Here is a 17,461-nt window from a genome sequence, read left to right on the forward strand (position 1 = left end):
TTACTATCAATCGCGGAAAGATAGGTATAGAAGCTCATTCTGAAACTCAATCTTTGAATTAGACATGAAAGCTGACTATCGAGATCGCTCAGAGAGAGGTCATTTTTACATTTCTTAAACTTGTAGTAATTAGAAAAAAACCTCATAGAATGAATTTAAAAAAATCAGAAATATAATTAAGACTGAGCATATTGTAAATTTGATCTGGGATAATTGAAACAGTTTTCTTACAAAAAAATTCTTATTTTTAATGGAATTTTTTCAGAGATGCACCGAACGCAGACGGAATACGAGGACCAACTCATATTTAAAGTGTTCATTTTCCAGTTTGTCAACTTTTACTCCTCCATCATATACATTGCATTCTTCAAGGGGAGGTAAGTGAAATGTACATAGTTCATTCTTCAAGGGGCGGTAAATGAAATGTACATAGTTCATTCTTCAAGGGGAGGTAGGTGAAATGTACATAGTTCATTCTTCAAGGGGAGGTAAATGAAATGTACATTGTTCACTCTTAAAGGGGAGGGAAGTGAAATGTACATAGTTCATTCTTCAAGTGGAAATAGGTCTAATGTATTTGTCATTCTTCAAGGGATGGTGAAATTTATATATATTGCGGTCAATCTTCAAGGAATGGTAAATATCATGTTATTATGTATAGTCAGTCTATGACAAAATAACAACTTAAATAACTGTGTTCCACTGCAGGCAAAATGCCTCAAAATTCCTTAATGCCATATTTTGTGTTTAATATTCTGAGAGTAACTTTGTTTTATTGTACCAGAATTTATAAATTGGTTAGAAATGATGTGTAAATGAAATCAAAATTAATGTATTTTCAGATTTGTGGGATATCCTGGCCACTATGATAGGATGTTTGGTTTACGTAATGAAGAGGTAAAATTCATGTGTTCGTAGGTAGCAATATACAGTAGAAATGGCCCGACTCTGAAAAACAAGGCACATGTCGAGGAAATGTAAACACAGCGGATTTACCCTACACAACACATATATACATGTATATATATTTGTAAACTGCATTACATTTACAATACATATAAAGTACTGAGAAGTGTATAAACCTCTTTTTTCTATGTATGTCACTTGTGTGAAAACCATGGTTACCACATCAAAAATCACCAAAAAATGCAAAAAAAATGCTATTTTTGATCTAAAATTTGACCCCCGCAACTAGTTTTTTTTTTCCTCAGTTCTGTCTGAAATTAAAGATTACCTACTTGGTTGCAGAATTATCTTGGTCCCAGTAAAATTGTAAAACTTGATTTTTTGCAATTTTCCGTCGTGTGCTGTTGTCAAAATTTTACCTCCTGTAAAGCTAGCTTTGCATGTGTAGGCACCCTTTCGGATTTAGGCCAAAATTTTGGTCTCGAATTTTTTTTATTTTACAAATGTGAAGCTCACATAGCCCACTTCATGCTTATACCAATTTTAGTACAGTTTTATTTTTATATTTTTAAGCCGCTCTTGGCGAGAGCCGAGCGGCTTATTAATATTGTCCAGAGAAAGAAATGACGGACCCACTTCCGTTCGGGGTGCGTGCGCATACTTCAGTCTTGCATGCTTCCGCTATATAGTTTCGTAATCGCAAATAGAAAGTAGAATCTCTGACACTCACCTGTGGGTTACATAAAGTTTTCCGATACTCCTCTCCAAATAATAATCATTACCTTAAATAATTGCTGGAAAAAAAATGCTTATCTCCAGTGCATTCTACGAGTGTTATGGTGGTGAAATTTGTGCACTAAGTTTGAGCGTTTTAGCAACTCGGTTTGCGATCTGAGGAGTGTTACGCGTGTGAAACACATATGATTCGAGAAAGCACATGTGAAGACTGTCAAGCATTGACTCTGTCTGTAGAAGGAAGAAGTAAATATATATACTTATAAACCGTATGAGTGATGAAGTATAACCTCTATTTTGATGTTTGAAACGGGAACGTAATATGACATATCGTGCTTAGGTTGATAACGGTAATGGCTCGGAGACGAGACGATATGTGAACTGTGTATGCTTATCAAACATTTCTGTAACACAGCATGCTATTTCTGGTATATTGATTTATGAAAGTGTAACAATTTAAGAACATCAAACAACAGCCGCTGCTGTTTGACAAGAATTGGCGCCGTGTCAAAATAGTATCCAATTTGGGGTAAGGGAAATAACTCTTGCGTTGTTAAAGATACATTGAGAAATATAATTCAAATATATTCGAAGAACATTTGTAAGATTTTGTATATTCAATGACGGTAAATATAGTCGCTACATATATCAATAATTATAATTAATATGAATAAATAAAAATAAAAGGAGTACAATGTCTCTTTTCTCCATGCATGTTTTCCCACTACTGTTAATTATCCTTCATTTCACAAGCACAAAATGCACGTATTCTTTATTATCCATTCACCGATTGCAATTCTGCACTTAAATGCTCATGTCACATCATTGGAGGATGCTAATTAATGAAAATTACAGCAATGCATCACACTTAAAGAGGGTGAAAAAAGAGGAGAGGGAGAAATGTTTTTAAGGCATCATTTGGGAGGCGATTGATTTTGAAAATCCCAAAGGCAACATCATCACATGACCTGATTTTCAATTAGCAGAATACAGAACACATATCTGAGGTATTATAGTAGATATTGATGCTCAATGTGTTACTGAAGCAATTAAATTTAAAGTGGTGAGCGGCTGTAATGTCACACTGACATAGTTCTAGTTTTTACATATCATTATACAGGGGTTAGCCATTTAACAAAAATATCACCCATGGCCACAACCCTCTACTGTACACTGCTACCGTAGAAAGACTTTCTGTTTTTTATTTTATTGAGAAAAATTACAGTGTAGGACATGAATTAATTCGTAATATATGATTATTACTACATTTTCTTGCATAAATTTTGTTATGATTAAATCATTCCTTTTGTGTGTTACCTCACAAGCAATGAATTATATGTTACAAAGACTGACGCTACATTTTATTGTCAACTGATATTTATGTCACAAGTTAAGGACAAGTGACCTGACGTATACACACTGAAAAAAGCTTGTACACATTCCTGCAGGGATACTGTGATGGAAACTTGTCCACTTTAACATTTGCTGGTACTGTGTCGAATTGACAGTGGGTAAACCGAGGATGATGGCCCTCTGTGGTCGCGTTACTAGTGGGTCATAAAGGTTGCCCCCCCCTCTAACCACCTCCCCCCTCTAACCACCTCCCCCCTCTAGCCACCCCCCCCCTCGAACCACCTCCCCCCTCTAACCACCTCCCCCCTCGAACCACCTCCCCCCTCTAACCACCTCCCCCCTCTAGCCACCCCCCCCCTCGAACCACCTCCCCCCTCTAACCACCCTCCCCCCTCTAACCCCCCCCCCTCTAACCACCTCCCTTCTCCCAAAAAAAAATCAAAGGTGGACGGGGTTTGGGTTACAATTGTTTTAATACAGCTTTCTTCACTACTGTACCCCTCTCTCGACTGAGAACTTTAAATATTTACGTAATCTCTGACTCACACCTGACTTATAATACACTTGATCCTGTATCTGCACCCTAGATAGAGTTGGTGCAATCCCCCCCTTTTCCCAGCAGTTTCTTTATTGAATTATAATATATCAACCTTGTCATATCCAGACTCTGTTTGATATGGAAACCAGTGTTGTTTAAAATACCAATCTTGTATAAGATACCTGGTTAACAGGATTTGTTTTTTTATCTGACAGTGCAACAACGGTGGCTGTCTGATGGAACTCGCCCAGCAACTAGCTGTCATTATGATAGGCAAGCAAGTCATTAACAACGCACAGGAAATACTTGTACCGTAAGTTATCTATTTCACACATTGAAAAAATATTAACAACGGATAGAAAATACTTGTACTATAAGTTACCTCCCTTAGGCAAACAAAATCACATTTGCACTAGCTCATTCCATAAGTTACCTATAGTACCTAATTTAGTTACGTAATATCAAGTGATGAAAAGTCTAGAGCTGCTTGATTTGAACTTTGTTTTTAAATAAACATAACGTTGTATATTGTAAGTGAAACACCAGGGGGAACCCAATTAACCTTAAAACAAATGACACATTAAAAATGTATAATTTATCAGAGTCCGAGCCAATATGGTCACAGTTTTCGTGTAACTAAGACATCAAACCCTAATTCTGAACATTGTCATGTTGTTATTTCAGAAAATTAAAATTGTTCATCCATCGTTTGAAAGTGAATCTTGACAAAAATATGGTGAGGACCCGTTGGGAGGAAGATTACGAACTTCTGGATAATGAGGGACTTTTTGAAGAGTACCTAGAGATGGGCAAGTACACTGCGTATTTCATATATAGGTATCTAAGCTCTTTGTGTTCAAACTTCTATGTTGTATATGTATGTACTTCAGGTTGTGTAAATTATTACTTTATATCTTCTTTCAGTGCTACAGTTTGGTTTTATTACGATATTTGTGGCGGCGTTCCCGCTGGCCCCTCTGTTTGCCCTTCTGAACAACTGGGTGGAGATCCGCCTAGATGCCCAAAAATTTGTATGTGAGACACGGCGCCCTGTTGCTGATCGTGCCCAGGACATAGGCGTCTGGTTCTCAATTCTCGATGCTCTTGCCCAGCTAGCTGTCATTAGCAATGTAAGTTGGAACAGTAATCATAAGAACTGTAAAGTAAATGTAACTATCATACAGTAAATATTAGTGGTGTACAGTAAATAAGTGTTATACAGTAAATATAAGTGCTATACAGTAAATATTAGTGTTATACAGTGAACATAAGAGCTATACAGTAAATATAAGTGTTATACAGTTAACATAAGAGCTATACAGTAAATATAGGTGTTATACAGTGAACATCAGTGCTATATTGTAAATAAAAGTGTTACACAGTGAACATAAGTTCTCTGCATTAGATATAAGAGTATACAGTGAATATAAGTGCTATACAGTAAATATGAATGTTATACAGTAAACTACAGTGCTATACAGTAAATATAAGTGTTATACAGTGAACATAAGTGCCATACAGTGAATATAAGTGTTATACAGTGAACATAAGTGCTATACAGTGAATATAATCACTAAACAATATAACTGAAGTGCTGCAAGTGCGAGTGTTTTATATTAAACTTAATTACTGTACAGTATATGAGTAATTGTTTTCTATTTCAGGCATTTCTGATTGCATTTACATCGGAGTTTTTACCGCGACTATTATACCAGTACCACTATGACTGGAACTTAGAGGGCTACACAGCATTCTCCTTGTCTACCAGTCCAAATGGCACCCTCAACCAGACATGTCTGTAAGTGCTTGTTATCCTCCTTAAATGTAGGAATCTCAGATACAAAGCAGTGTAATGACACTGTCTTTTTTGGTTGATACAGCTTTAAACTTGAAAGGCTTATTGATTACTGTATACAAAGAAAATGTTGTCGCATTTTAAATTCCACTCTTTTCGCTGTCAACAATAATGGCAAATTGATCATGACAGCAAGAATTTGAAACTGCATATCCACATATAGTAATTACACGTGAAGGGTGAGATACAGGTTTTACTGATCAGTGCGTATATTTGACAGGACAGAAGTTTCTTTGTATTCAGTACATTGTAACAAATGGTTTTACTACACTATAGATACCGGGACTTGAGAGATGGTCACGGGAACCACACACTCTTTTACTGGAACCTTTTGGCCCTCCGTCTGGGATTTGTCATCATGTTTGAGGTAGGAACATACATACATTTCTCTCCTGCTTGAGGTACCTCTCTTGTTTGAGGTATCAGGAGTTTTGACACTAGGAACAATTCGTTACTTATTTTGTTTTAGGTAATAACATCAAGTTATTCAGAACAATGATGTCACCAGTGTTCCTATTGGCCTCTGTTTGTTTTGACACTTACTGGACAGTTTTGGACTAATATCCATTTAGCATAAAGTAATCGTTATTTTTCCAGAGTAGACTTTATGCAATTTTTCTCAAAGCTGGTTGCTTTTCGTTATGGTGACCATCCAATGCACCCCTGTATCAAGCGAAGCTAGACTACGTAGATCTGTTTAGGCTAAAGAATTCAATCTTGAAACTCTTGAGGGGGGGGTTAACTTGAAGACATGAGACTGAATCAGGTTGGAATAGACTGATAGTAAATAGTACCTTACTTTGTCCTTATTGAGGTCTGGTTTGGTGGTCACATAATAAATTCCTCTTTTTCACCTCCCCAACCATCAAAGATCATGGGTTTAGCACCCCTGGGAGTTGCTTAAGATTGGAATTAATAGCTTGCATGTGTCCCGAGTATACAAGTCCCTACAGTGCTCTTATAATCTTGGTGTTGCTTATTTTAGGGAGATACTAAATATTTTATTGGAAGAAGAAATATTTTTTGCTCACCTGGCCCAAAGTTCAATGTCCATTTACGCTGTGGTGACTGGTATGCTTATTTTGACTAAATGTGGTCTGGACCATTTCTAGGCCAATTACAGGAACTCTCAACATTGTATAAAGGAGGGTGTGGCCCTCAGGAAATAAGAAATAAATCCATAAAATCCTACTTCTTCAGTACAATCCTACTTCTTCAGTACTACATGGTTAACTGATTTTAACCTTATTTCATTTAGACCATCCTGTGCAGGCCAAAGAATTCAACATCGCATAAACCAAGGATGTTAATATTATATGTCAAAAGAAAGAGATTTAATCAAATTTAGTTGAAATGATCCCAGTGTCAAGGGGACTCTCCAAAGTATATATGGAAGGTTTGGTTTCACCAGTGATGTGGGCACAGGGGCGTGGTCCAAAATATAAACTCTGTCACAACTCAAACTAGTACTGTTGGCAGAGGGGCGTGGTCCAAAATATAAACACTGTCATAACTCAGACTAGTACTGTGGGCAGAGGGGAGTGGTCCAATATATAAACACTGTCATAACTCAAACTAGTACTGTGGGCAGAGGGGCGTGGTCCGGAATATAAACTCTGTCATAACTCAAACTAGTACGGTGGCAGAGGGGCGTGGTCCAAAATATAACCTCTGTCATAACTCAACCTAGTACTGTGGCAGAGGGGCGTGGTCCAAAATATAACCTCTGTCATAACTCAACCTAGTACTGTGGCAGAGGGGCGTGGTCCAAAATATAAACTCTGTCATAACTCAAACTAGTACGGTGGCAGAGGGGCGTGGTCCAAAATATAACCTCTGTCATAACTCAACCTAGTACTGTGGCAGAGGGGCGTGGTCCAAAATATAACCTCTGTCATAACTCAACCTAGTACTGTGGCAGAGGGGCGTGGTCCAAAATATAACCTCTGTCATAACTCAACCTAGTACTGTGGCAGAGGGGCGTGGTCCAAAATATAACCTCTGTCATAACTCAACCTAGTACTGTGGCAGAGGGGCGTGGTCCAAAATATAAACACTGTCATAACTCAAACTAGTAATGTGGGCAGAGGGGCGTGGTCCAAAATACAAACTCTGTCATAACTCAAACTAGTACGGTGGCAGAGGGGCGTGGTCCAAAATATAACCTCTGTCATAACTCAACCTAGTACTGTGGCAGAGGGGCGTGGTCCAAAATATAAACACTGTCATAACTCAAACTAGTTCTGTGGGCAGAGGGGCGTGGTCCAAAATATAAACTCTGTCATAACTCAATTTTAGCTTGTTCTCAGATTTTGTTTATTGTAATCTATTGATGGATATGAACTAGTTAGACATAAATTAAAACAAAAAGACTTATCCCAAACTTGAAATAGTAGACTGTTTTGACATTTTAAAGCATCTGGGTCTCTTTTGAGTGATCCAGGTAGGAAAATGAATTTCATCCTGAGTTAACCCTTTCACCCCTATGTAACTTTAGTAAACTTTAACATGCATTGATCTGGTTGAGTCCATTAAGGTCTGCAGTGGTGAAAGGGTTATGACTCGTAAAAGGTGGTTGGGTTTATTTTTAACAAGAAAAACGATTTCTTGGTATTCCTACAAAACTGCAATAGATATGAATGGGCTTATCTTTAACTGATATATGGTATGTGCTTACACATGTATCCCTTTCCTCCATAGCACTTTGTGTTTGGCGTGTGCCGACTGATCGACATACTTGTTCCTGATGTACCCGAGGCCCTGGAACTGAAAATCAAGAGGGAACGCTACCTTGCCAAACAGGCTCTAGCCGACACTGATGCCATCATGCAGGTGAGAAATACTTCACACATTGACTCAGAAAGTTTGGTTGGTGACTGGCTAATTTGTCGACACTAATACATGTTTTACCGATTGATTTTGACAATTATTTCTTGTATTGACACATGATTGTTTCGACAAAGACAAATCATTTCACCGAGCGACATTATCATGTTAGTTTTGTTACCTTGTGTAACGATGTATTTGTGCTCCAGACTGTGCCGGGGGATGATGATGAGGAAGAGGACGTAAGTTAACACTATAAAGAATTTCTGTAAACCCTAACCTCACCCAACATAACCCATTGTCCACAGAAGGTTCTGACCTTTTGCTTCACATCATGTCAAAAATATTTGGAAAAAAAATCAAAACAAAATGTACCAGATTGCCTTGAAAAGATGATAATCAAAGATATAACTTTTGTAAACAGACTTCATCCACGCTCCCATTTCACAATGCTTTCTAAGTAATGATTTCTGTTTAAAAAAACCCATACAAGTCCTTGTGTATTTGCATTTTTGAAAGTCAAGTAAAATTCTTGTCTTAGAAAGCTTTGTAAAATAAAGGCCAGGACAGGCAATCAAAAAACAAACATCTCTGATGAAAATCTGTGGCTGGTCAGATGGGGCCATTGTTGGGTGTGGACACATGTTGTATAATAGTGCATGCTTGCTTATATTGTCATATCTGTAGGTACCTGTGTGGAAATTACCTCCTCAGCAATATTGTCATCCCTGTAGGTACCTGTGTGGAAATTGCCTCCTCAGCAATATTGTCATACCTGTAGGTACCTGTGTGGAAATTACCTCCTCAGCAAACATGGAGTCCTGATGACAAGTGGAAAAATAAATTTGTCAATACATGTAACTTAAAGATTGTAACTTAAAGAAAGGGCACATACAATCTAACCGAGAGCAGATATTTACACAGAAGCCATCTTATTTACCAAGGGAGCTCTAACCTGTAAGTGTCAACATGGGAGCTCAAACCTATTAAGTTTGACATAAGGGGCTTAAACCTGATTAGTGTGAATATGGGAGCTCGAAACAAGTTAGTGTCAACATGGGAGCTCAAACCTATTAAGTTTGACATAAGGGGCTTAAACCTAGTTAGTGTGTACATGGGAGCTCATGTCTATTAGGTAAGACAAAGGGGCTTAAATCCAGTTAGTGTGTATTTGGGAGCTCATGTCTATTAGGTAAGACATAGGGGCTTAAACCTGATTAGTGTGAATATGGGAGCTCAAACCTATTAAGTTTGACATAAGGGGCTTAAGACCTATTAAGTTTGACATAAGGGGCTTAAGACCTATTAAGTGTCAACATGGAAGCTCAAACCTATTAAGTTTGACATAAGGGGCTTAAACCTAGTTAGTGTGAATATGGGAGCTCAAACCCAGTTAGTGTGTATTTGGGAGCTCATGTCTATTAGGTAAGACATAGGGGCTTAAACCTAATTAGTGTGAATATGGGAGCTCGAAACAAGTTAGTGTCAACATGGGATGACCAAACCTAGTAAGTGTCAACATGGGGAGCTCAAACCTAGTTAGTGTCGACACGAGGTGCTCAATCCTTGTTAGTGTCAACATGAGGTGCTCAAACCTAGTTAGTGTCAACATTGGGTGCTCAAACCTAGTGTCAACATTGTGTGCTCAAACCTAGTTAGTGTCAACATTGGGAGCTCAAACCTAGTTAGTGTCAACATGGTGAGCTCAAACCTATTTGGTGTCAACATGGGGAGCTCAAACCTAGTTAGTGTCAACATGAGGTGCTCAAACCTAGTTAGTGTCAGCATTGGTCGCCCAAACCTAGTTAGTGTCAACATGAGGTGCTCAAACCTAGTTAGTGTCAATATTGGGTGCTAAAACCTTGTGTCAACATGGGGTGCTCCAACCTTGTGTCAACATGGGGAGCTCAAACCTAGTGTCAACATTGGGTTCTCAAACCTAGTAAGTGTCAATATTGGGTGCTCAAACCTTGTGTCAACATGGGGAGCTTAAACCTAGTTAGTGTCAATATGAGGTGATCAAACTTAGTTAGTGTCAACATTGGGTTCTCAAACCTAGTTATTGTCAATATTGGGTGCTCAAACCTAGTTAGTTTCAACATGAGGTACTCAAACCTAGTAAAGTGTTAACATGGGGTGATCAAACTTAGTTAGTGTCAACATTAGGTGCTCAAACCTAGTTAGTGTCAACATGGGGTACTCAAACCTAGTTAGTGTCAATATTGGGTGCTAAAACCTTGTGTCAACATGGGGTGCTCCAACCTTGTGTCAACATGGGGAGCTCAAACCTAGTGTCAACATTGGGTTCTCAAACCTAGTAAGTGTCAATATTGGGTGCTCAAACCTTGTGTCAACATGGGGAGCTTAAACCTAGTTAGTGTCAATATGAGGTGATCAAACTTAGTTAGTGTCAACATTGGGTTCTCAAACCTAGTTATTGTCAATATTAGGTGCTCAAACCTAGTAAGTGTCAACATTGGGTTCTCAAACCTAGTTAGTGTCAATATTGGGTGCTCAAACCTAGTAAGTGTCAACATTGGGTGCTGAAACCTAGTTAGTGTCAACATTGGGTACTCCAACATAGTTAGTATCAACATGAGGTGCTGAAACCTAGTTAGTATCAACATTGGGTGCTCAAACCTAGTTAGTGTCAACATTGGGTTCTCAAACCTAGTAAAGTGTTAACATGGGGTTTTCAAACCTAGTTTGTGTCAACATTGGATGCTCAAACCTAGATAGTGTAAACATTGGGTACTCAAACCTAGTTAGTGTCAACATTGGGTGTTCATACCTAGTTAGTGTCAACATGGGGTGTTCATACCTACTTAGTGTCAACATTGGGTACTCAAACCTGGTAAGTGTCAACATTAGAGTGAAGTTAGGCTTGCTTGTTGCTACTTAGTTTTACACAAAATGTACAAGATGCTTATTATATGAAAGTTATCCAGCTTGTAGCAATAATTTAAACAGAATAGGCTTCAGTACTAACAATATATGTAATAAGCTGATCATATCCAATATATGCAAAATGCAGGCTTTAAAATAACCTGCTTGTAATATTTTGGTCAGAAATATTGCTTTTGTGACCAATTATTTAATCTTGAGTAATAATTAGTTACTGGACGCAATTGAAACAAAAAGCACATCTTAACCTTTAACCTCGCTGAATTTTCTTTAGTTTCTTAAAAGATCATTAAAATTCTTACAAATATTGATTCAAATACAGTGTTAAATCATATAGGTTGGATCTGGAATTCTGCAGTTATTTTGTCCCAATATATTTTGGTCAGATGCAATGGCTCAAAATTCTGAAACATGTTCAGTGTGGAGTCATAATGATTTCATTCGTTCAGAGACAGGTTTAGAGAAAACAGCTTTGAACAGTTATGTAACTTGTGTATGTATAGAGGGATCATCTAGCAAACAGCAAGTTTAATCTGACTGAAATATTGATATTAGATTTGGTTCAAAATATTACAGGAAAGAATATGAAAAGTGAAAGTTGGAATGAGGAAATAAAAACAAAAGAATCATTTCCAAAGATGAGTATAGCATACCGTATATATATGATCTCATTATTGATCTATTTCTAAGTTGTCCGTAGGGGGATGTATATTATCATAGAGATTTAATGGGAAATATAGAGAATTATATTTACTATTGGTTAGACTGCTGCTTCTGACCCTAAAAAATACCTCAACCACCACCCACCCACTTCCAATAATGTTATTTTCCAAATTTTATATTTTTCAAATGTTACTTTATTTTCCCAACTCATGCTGGCACAGACTGCCCTTCACGTGTAAACTCTGACAAGACAACTGTAGCATTGTAAAATTATATCAATTGTATACAGTTGATTGCTTTGTTGTATAAATTATAACTGTTGTTCTATGTAACCTGTTGTGTAATAGCAAGCTTTGTTAAATAAAAATGTCGTTTAGTGAGTTTAATATGTTGCTATAAGTATTCTGTATATTGATATATATGTTGTCCGATAGAAGATGTTGTTTTAAGTATCTGTTGTTTGATGTTCATGATGTTGTGAGAATATCGTTGTTTGATATCCGGGACTTTCTTGTCTCCTCTTGCTGTTTGTTCCTAGCTGTAAATGTTGTATTGATACCATGTAATCCTTTGATGTTCTTAAACTATGTGTACAGCGACTCGTAGCCTTTGGGCTGTTAGTAGTCCTTGTTAAACAAATAAAGAATTAAGTTATATCAGAAATTGTGTGGAACAACAAGTGACCAGCATTATCCAAATAATGAAAATGCTTCACTGTCATTTCATGAGCATTAGACTTGTTTGTTTTTATCAAAAACGTGTTGTTATATTGAAAATCCAATTCAGCTCTCCACTTTTGATAAATGACCGTTGGTCAAGATGAAGGGCTATATTGAGCGTGAAAGCTTGGACATAGAGTGACTGTCGCTACTTATAACTGTTGGCCTGTCGGACATCTTGGTTGATTTTAACGATAATATGAATGAACTGGAAGTGTTACAGTCGTCAACTTAACCCTTTCACCCCTATGTTACTTTAATCAACTCTACTATGCATTGATCTGGATAAGTCCATTATGGTCTATAGTGGTGAAAGGGTTAATTCATATGTAGACACATCTTGAGAAGTACCACACCTTTACAGATCATATCAAATATAGGTCATTGTGACCTACATTTTACACCTCTCTGACCTTGAATCCACCAAAACAGGACAAGAGGTGTATGCTAAAATTTTATGACCTAGGCTTTGACTTGTTAGCTCACCTGGTCCGAAGGACCAAGGTGAGCTTATGCCATACCGTGTCGTCCGTCGTCCGTCTGTCAACAATTTCTTTAAATTACTTCTTCTTCAGTTCCTAACCACTGATTGGAATTTAACTAAATTTGACTAGATGCATCCCTAGGTGGTGGGGATTCAAAATTGTACAAATGGTGGGGCTGGGCAAAAAGGGGGCAATTTGGCTATATTGCTTTAAACGACTTTATCTCTGGAACTAAGAGTTGGATATCAACCATATTTGACTGGAAGCATCCCTAGGTGGTGGAGATTCAAATTGAACAAATGGTTGGGCTGACCCCACAGGGGGCTGAGGGGCGGGGCCAAAAGGGGTCAATTTGGCTACATTGCTATAAAGTTATAAACGACTTCTTCTGTGGAACTATGCCATGTATATCGATCGTATTTGGTCGGAAGCATTCATGGGAGGCAGGGATCCTTGGAGACATAGTCCCTGGGCCATAACTTTAAAATGGTTGAGATCCCCACCCAAAAACTATACATACAAATGCTGGGCATAAAGAGATGAATGCAGTCATGATATTAGAATAGACCCTTGGGTCTGACCGAACCCCTATAGGGACCTAGTTTGTTAGTCACAGCTTGGAAACAGTTGAGATCCCCACCCTATAACCATATATACAATTGCAGCGTATAAAGAGATGAATGCACATATGCTTCCATGATGGCCTTGGGGACTGCCCCACCGTTGGAGACTTAACCCCTGGGTCATAACTTTGAAATGGTTAAGATCCCCACCCCAAAACTATATATACAATTGTTGGGCATAAAGAGACGAATGCAGTCATGATATTAGAATTGACCCCAGGGTCTGTCCCACCCTTGCAGACTTAACCTCTGGGTCATAACTTCGAAACGATTGAGATCCCCACCCCAAAACTATATATACAAAATGCTGGGCAAAAAGAGACAAATGCAGTCATGATATTATAATTGATTCTGGGGTCTGGCCACAACCCTAGGGACCTAGTTTCTGAGTCACAGCTTGGAAACAGTTGAGATCCCCACCCCATAACCATACATAAAATTGCTTGACATGAACAATCTAATACAGATATGCCACAAGGGTTGGCCTTGGGGTCTGGCATATTCTCTTGGATCTCATTTGGAGAATATTTTGCCATGATTGCTTAGATATCCAGGTGAGCGATACAGGCCCTATGGGCCTCTTGTTGGATTTGGTACTATATCTGGTTAATTAACAGTGTCATGTTGCGATGACTTCTTTAGATTGATCATGACAAACATTTAATGAAGTAAATGAGATTTTTTTTACTTTTTCTAATTGGCTGTTGATTTCAGGACAGGGTGATACCCTCTTGGGTTGGCAGAGTTTCGTGTATCGAAATCATATCTAATGTCCCACCGCTGTGATATACAGACTTGTGCCACTATGGTCACTATATGTGTTCCTTTGTCCCAAACATATCTCATATACTTTCATCGTCTACAATTGCTTAATTCTGTACAGGAGAGTACCTCTTAGAATGGTGGAGTGTTCTCCCGCTGAAATCGAGTCTCTTGCTCCACTTTATACAGAGTTATGGCCCTTGTTCATTTTTCGATTCTGTCGGTTGGAACTGTAGATTGTTCACAATACTTTACCTTGTTTTAATATGTTTGTTGTGTATGTTGCAGATTGCCAGAGGGGACGGCGAAGAGGACTTTGGGAATGACGAAGTGATAGTAAAAATAGACAAAGGAGAGGATTCCTAGCTCTGGATTTATATAAATATACGATCAATGAACAGATTTTTTCTTACACATGTGCGCCACTGATGGTTCCAAGGGGTTTCTGCACTCAGCTCAAGCCGTATAGCCAAGACTGACAGGATACTACACATCATTTACATAAATTTCTCAAGTGGGTCCTCGTTAATGACTTTTCTCTGCCTTTCCCTCACAGTTCCTACTTCTTTAAGTAACCCCTTGGAATCCACCATGCCGTCTATGTCATCATGAATACCTAGTTTGAATTGTATTTTTCATGTTTTTTCCCTTTCACTACGATAATTTATCTGAATGTTATTGAGTACTGTTTGTGTCGATTCAAATGAGTAAGGCATTCAGACAGTCGTTACCTTCATTCTCTATCTGTGATCCTTGTAAATATCTTAAAGGTTGTGAAATTTGTGGCTACTAACTGTTGTATTCACTAAGTAGTTTGGGACTTTCTTCTCAATTAGTGGCCTCGGATTGGACAAATCGTTTCCCGCTTCCTCTGCCTTGCCTTTTGATTGGCCAGTTCATTATATCCATATCTCACAACGACCCAGGCATTTGATTGGTCTAGCATTTCTATAAAAAAAAAACGAAATATTTTTTCATGTACAGTGAAAAGATCACAACTACAGTTATAGCATAATTATTTTTGAAGGTTTTGAAAAAAAAAATCCTTTCTAATACCGTTCATTTTAGGAGAAAATACGCTCATTCATATTTCTATGTGATAGAAATTGTTTGTCATTCTCTTGCTCATAAAATATAAGCTAAAAATTAATAGGCTTACCACATTATTTCGATTTATTAAATGATGTTATTTTAGTTAATTATTAACCATATAGTTAAGTATAACTTTGTTATGCCTCTTCCCTGTGGCAAACTTATTTGAATGAATATGATAAGTGCAATGTTTATTTATGGTTATATCTGTAGGTTTCCTGATATAGAAATTTTAAGTCTTTGCTGACAGCTAAAACTCCTAGATGCTAGTAGTACATGTAGCTATTTCTGTCACACCTGAAATGTGAATCATACAGCTGCAATGTGAATCATAATACGAACAATGTGAATTGTATACCTGCAATGTGAATCATGAATACCGAAATTGGGAATTGTACAACTGCAATGTGATTCACAAAAACCGACATTGGGAATTGCACACCTGCAATGTGAATCATAAATACCAACATTGGGAATTGTACACCTACAATGTGAATCATATACCTGCAATGTGAGTCCTGAACTTTTGCAATGTGAATCATATACCTGAACGTGTATTGAGAATCATGCACTAGTAATTTGAATATTGTACACCTGCAATGTGATTCATTATAAATACATGCAATATGAATATGTACACTGTGTATTGAGATCATTTAGTATCCCTACGATTGCTTCACAGTGTAACCTCATTCTTCAAGAATTGATAAGGACTATTTCGTTCATCTGGAAACATATGATAATCCAGAATCTTGTTTTATTGACTCGTGAAGTTTCACTGTATAAGCAGAAATTAATGCATTACTATAAAACATGATTTTAGAATTGACATTACAATTACTGTTAAAATAGCTTGACTGTATCTTAGTAAGATATGATAGAAAATCTCAATATGTAGCATAATAGTGTAAATATATTATATGGGAAAACGGGGATTGAATCTTCAGCTTTACTTTTGCTATTTTTACACTCAAATGTATCTATGTTATAACACATTACTATTCTTTGTTGAAAGTTGTGCCACCAAGTGGCAATGATCATGATATAAATTGGCATAATTGTTCTGTGTATAAATTAATAGATTTCGAGTTTTCATCTATTTTTTACATTCCATCTTTCTTGTTATTTATGAAGGAAGAGTGTAGTTGCCCGTGTAGACGTTGAAGCCAGTACCACACGGCTTGTATCTGTAACTTGTGTTCAGTAAAAGTGTAGTATACGGTCACCTCTTTGTCTAGTGAATAGTTAATGCTGAAAGGGGGCTTGACAGTCCATGCATATCGAGCAAGATATATTACAGAATTGTTAAGATAGACTGTATTGTTACCTTGAGGTAAGTTGTAGTGACAAATGAAACGAGCATTAAATTCAGAGTTTACCCACAGGTACTTGAGTTCAGTCATTAGCAAAAAAAAAGTTTAAAAAAAATAAAAATAAGAAAGAATTAAAATACAGGGACTGGTCAAGAACCTGATAGGCTGCTATGCAATATATCAACAGAGGAAGATCAGGTTCCGGACAGGTCTAAATAAATTCAATTTGTGTCTTTTATTCAATTTTTGTCACGCCACAAAGAGGTAGCGTAGCGGAATCGAGACTAAGGTGTTGGCATCAACATTAAGTTTTTGCGTTTAACTTAGTTTCACTGAAAGTATAAGTGCTAGAACAACCAAACTTGGGTCATAGATGTATCTTGGGTAGTACATCTCAACCCATGCATCAAATATATTAATGCTGGATGCGGCCTACCTTTCATGGTCCATTGACTTTGTCAGCATCTCCATCATTATTAACTTTTTGCGTTTAAGTTAGTTTCTCTGAAACTATATTAGTGCTAGACCAACCAAAGTTGGGCCATAGATTGCATTGATGGTCAAAGCAGGGCACAGGCGAGACATATCAATCCATATGGCTTGTTTTTTAAATGGCTAAACTCAAGTGCCTGTGGTTTACTGTACAGAGAAACCTGAGTGACACCATCCTCAATATTTACACAAAGT

The 17,461-nt window shown here is 37.5% G+C and overlaps 1 protein-coding gene across 2 annotated transcripts in view; it reads left to right on the plus strand.

Annotated features, from left to right (window-relative positions):
• The window catches only part of LOC110460161 (anoctamin-7-like), a 46,737-nt gene extending 29,506 nt beyond the window's left edge, over positions 1–17,231 (plus strand). The window contains exons 13-22 of one of the 2 annotated variants that reach the window (XM_021512905.1): positions 266–377; positions 843–897; positions 3,748–3,845; positions 4,217–4,341; positions 4,457–4,662; positions 5,197–5,330; positions 5,664–5,754; positions 8,088–8,219; positions 8,423–8,455; positions 14,658–17,231. In XM_021512905.1, the coding sequence (XP_021368580.1) occupies positions 266–377; positions 843–897; positions 3,748–3,845; positions 4,217–4,341; positions 4,457–4,662; positions 5,197–5,330; positions 5,664–5,754; positions 8,088–8,219; positions 8,423–8,455; positions 14,658–14,735 (1,064 nt within the window). In that variant the 3' untranslated portion in view covers positions 14,736–17,231. The remainder of the gene's footprint in view (positions 1–265; positions 378–842; positions 898–3,747; positions 3,846–4,216; positions 4,342–4,456; positions 4,663–5,196; positions 5,331–5,663; positions 5,755–8,087; positions 8,220–8,422; positions 8,456–14,657) is intronic. The other variant, XM_021512906.1, reaches the window with a different exon arrangement.
• The last annotated feature ends 230 nt before the right edge of the window (positions 17,232–17,461 follow it).

This window comes from Mizuhopecten yessoensis, unplaced genomic scaffold (genome assembly GCF_002113885.1).
Source record: "Mizuhopecten yessoensis strain PY_sf001 unplaced genomic scaffold, ASM211388v2 scaffold10331, whole genome shotgun sequence".
Lineage (NCBI taxonomy): Eukaryota > Metazoa > Mollusca > Bivalvia > Pectinida > Pectinidae > Mizuhopecten > Mizuhopecten yessoensis.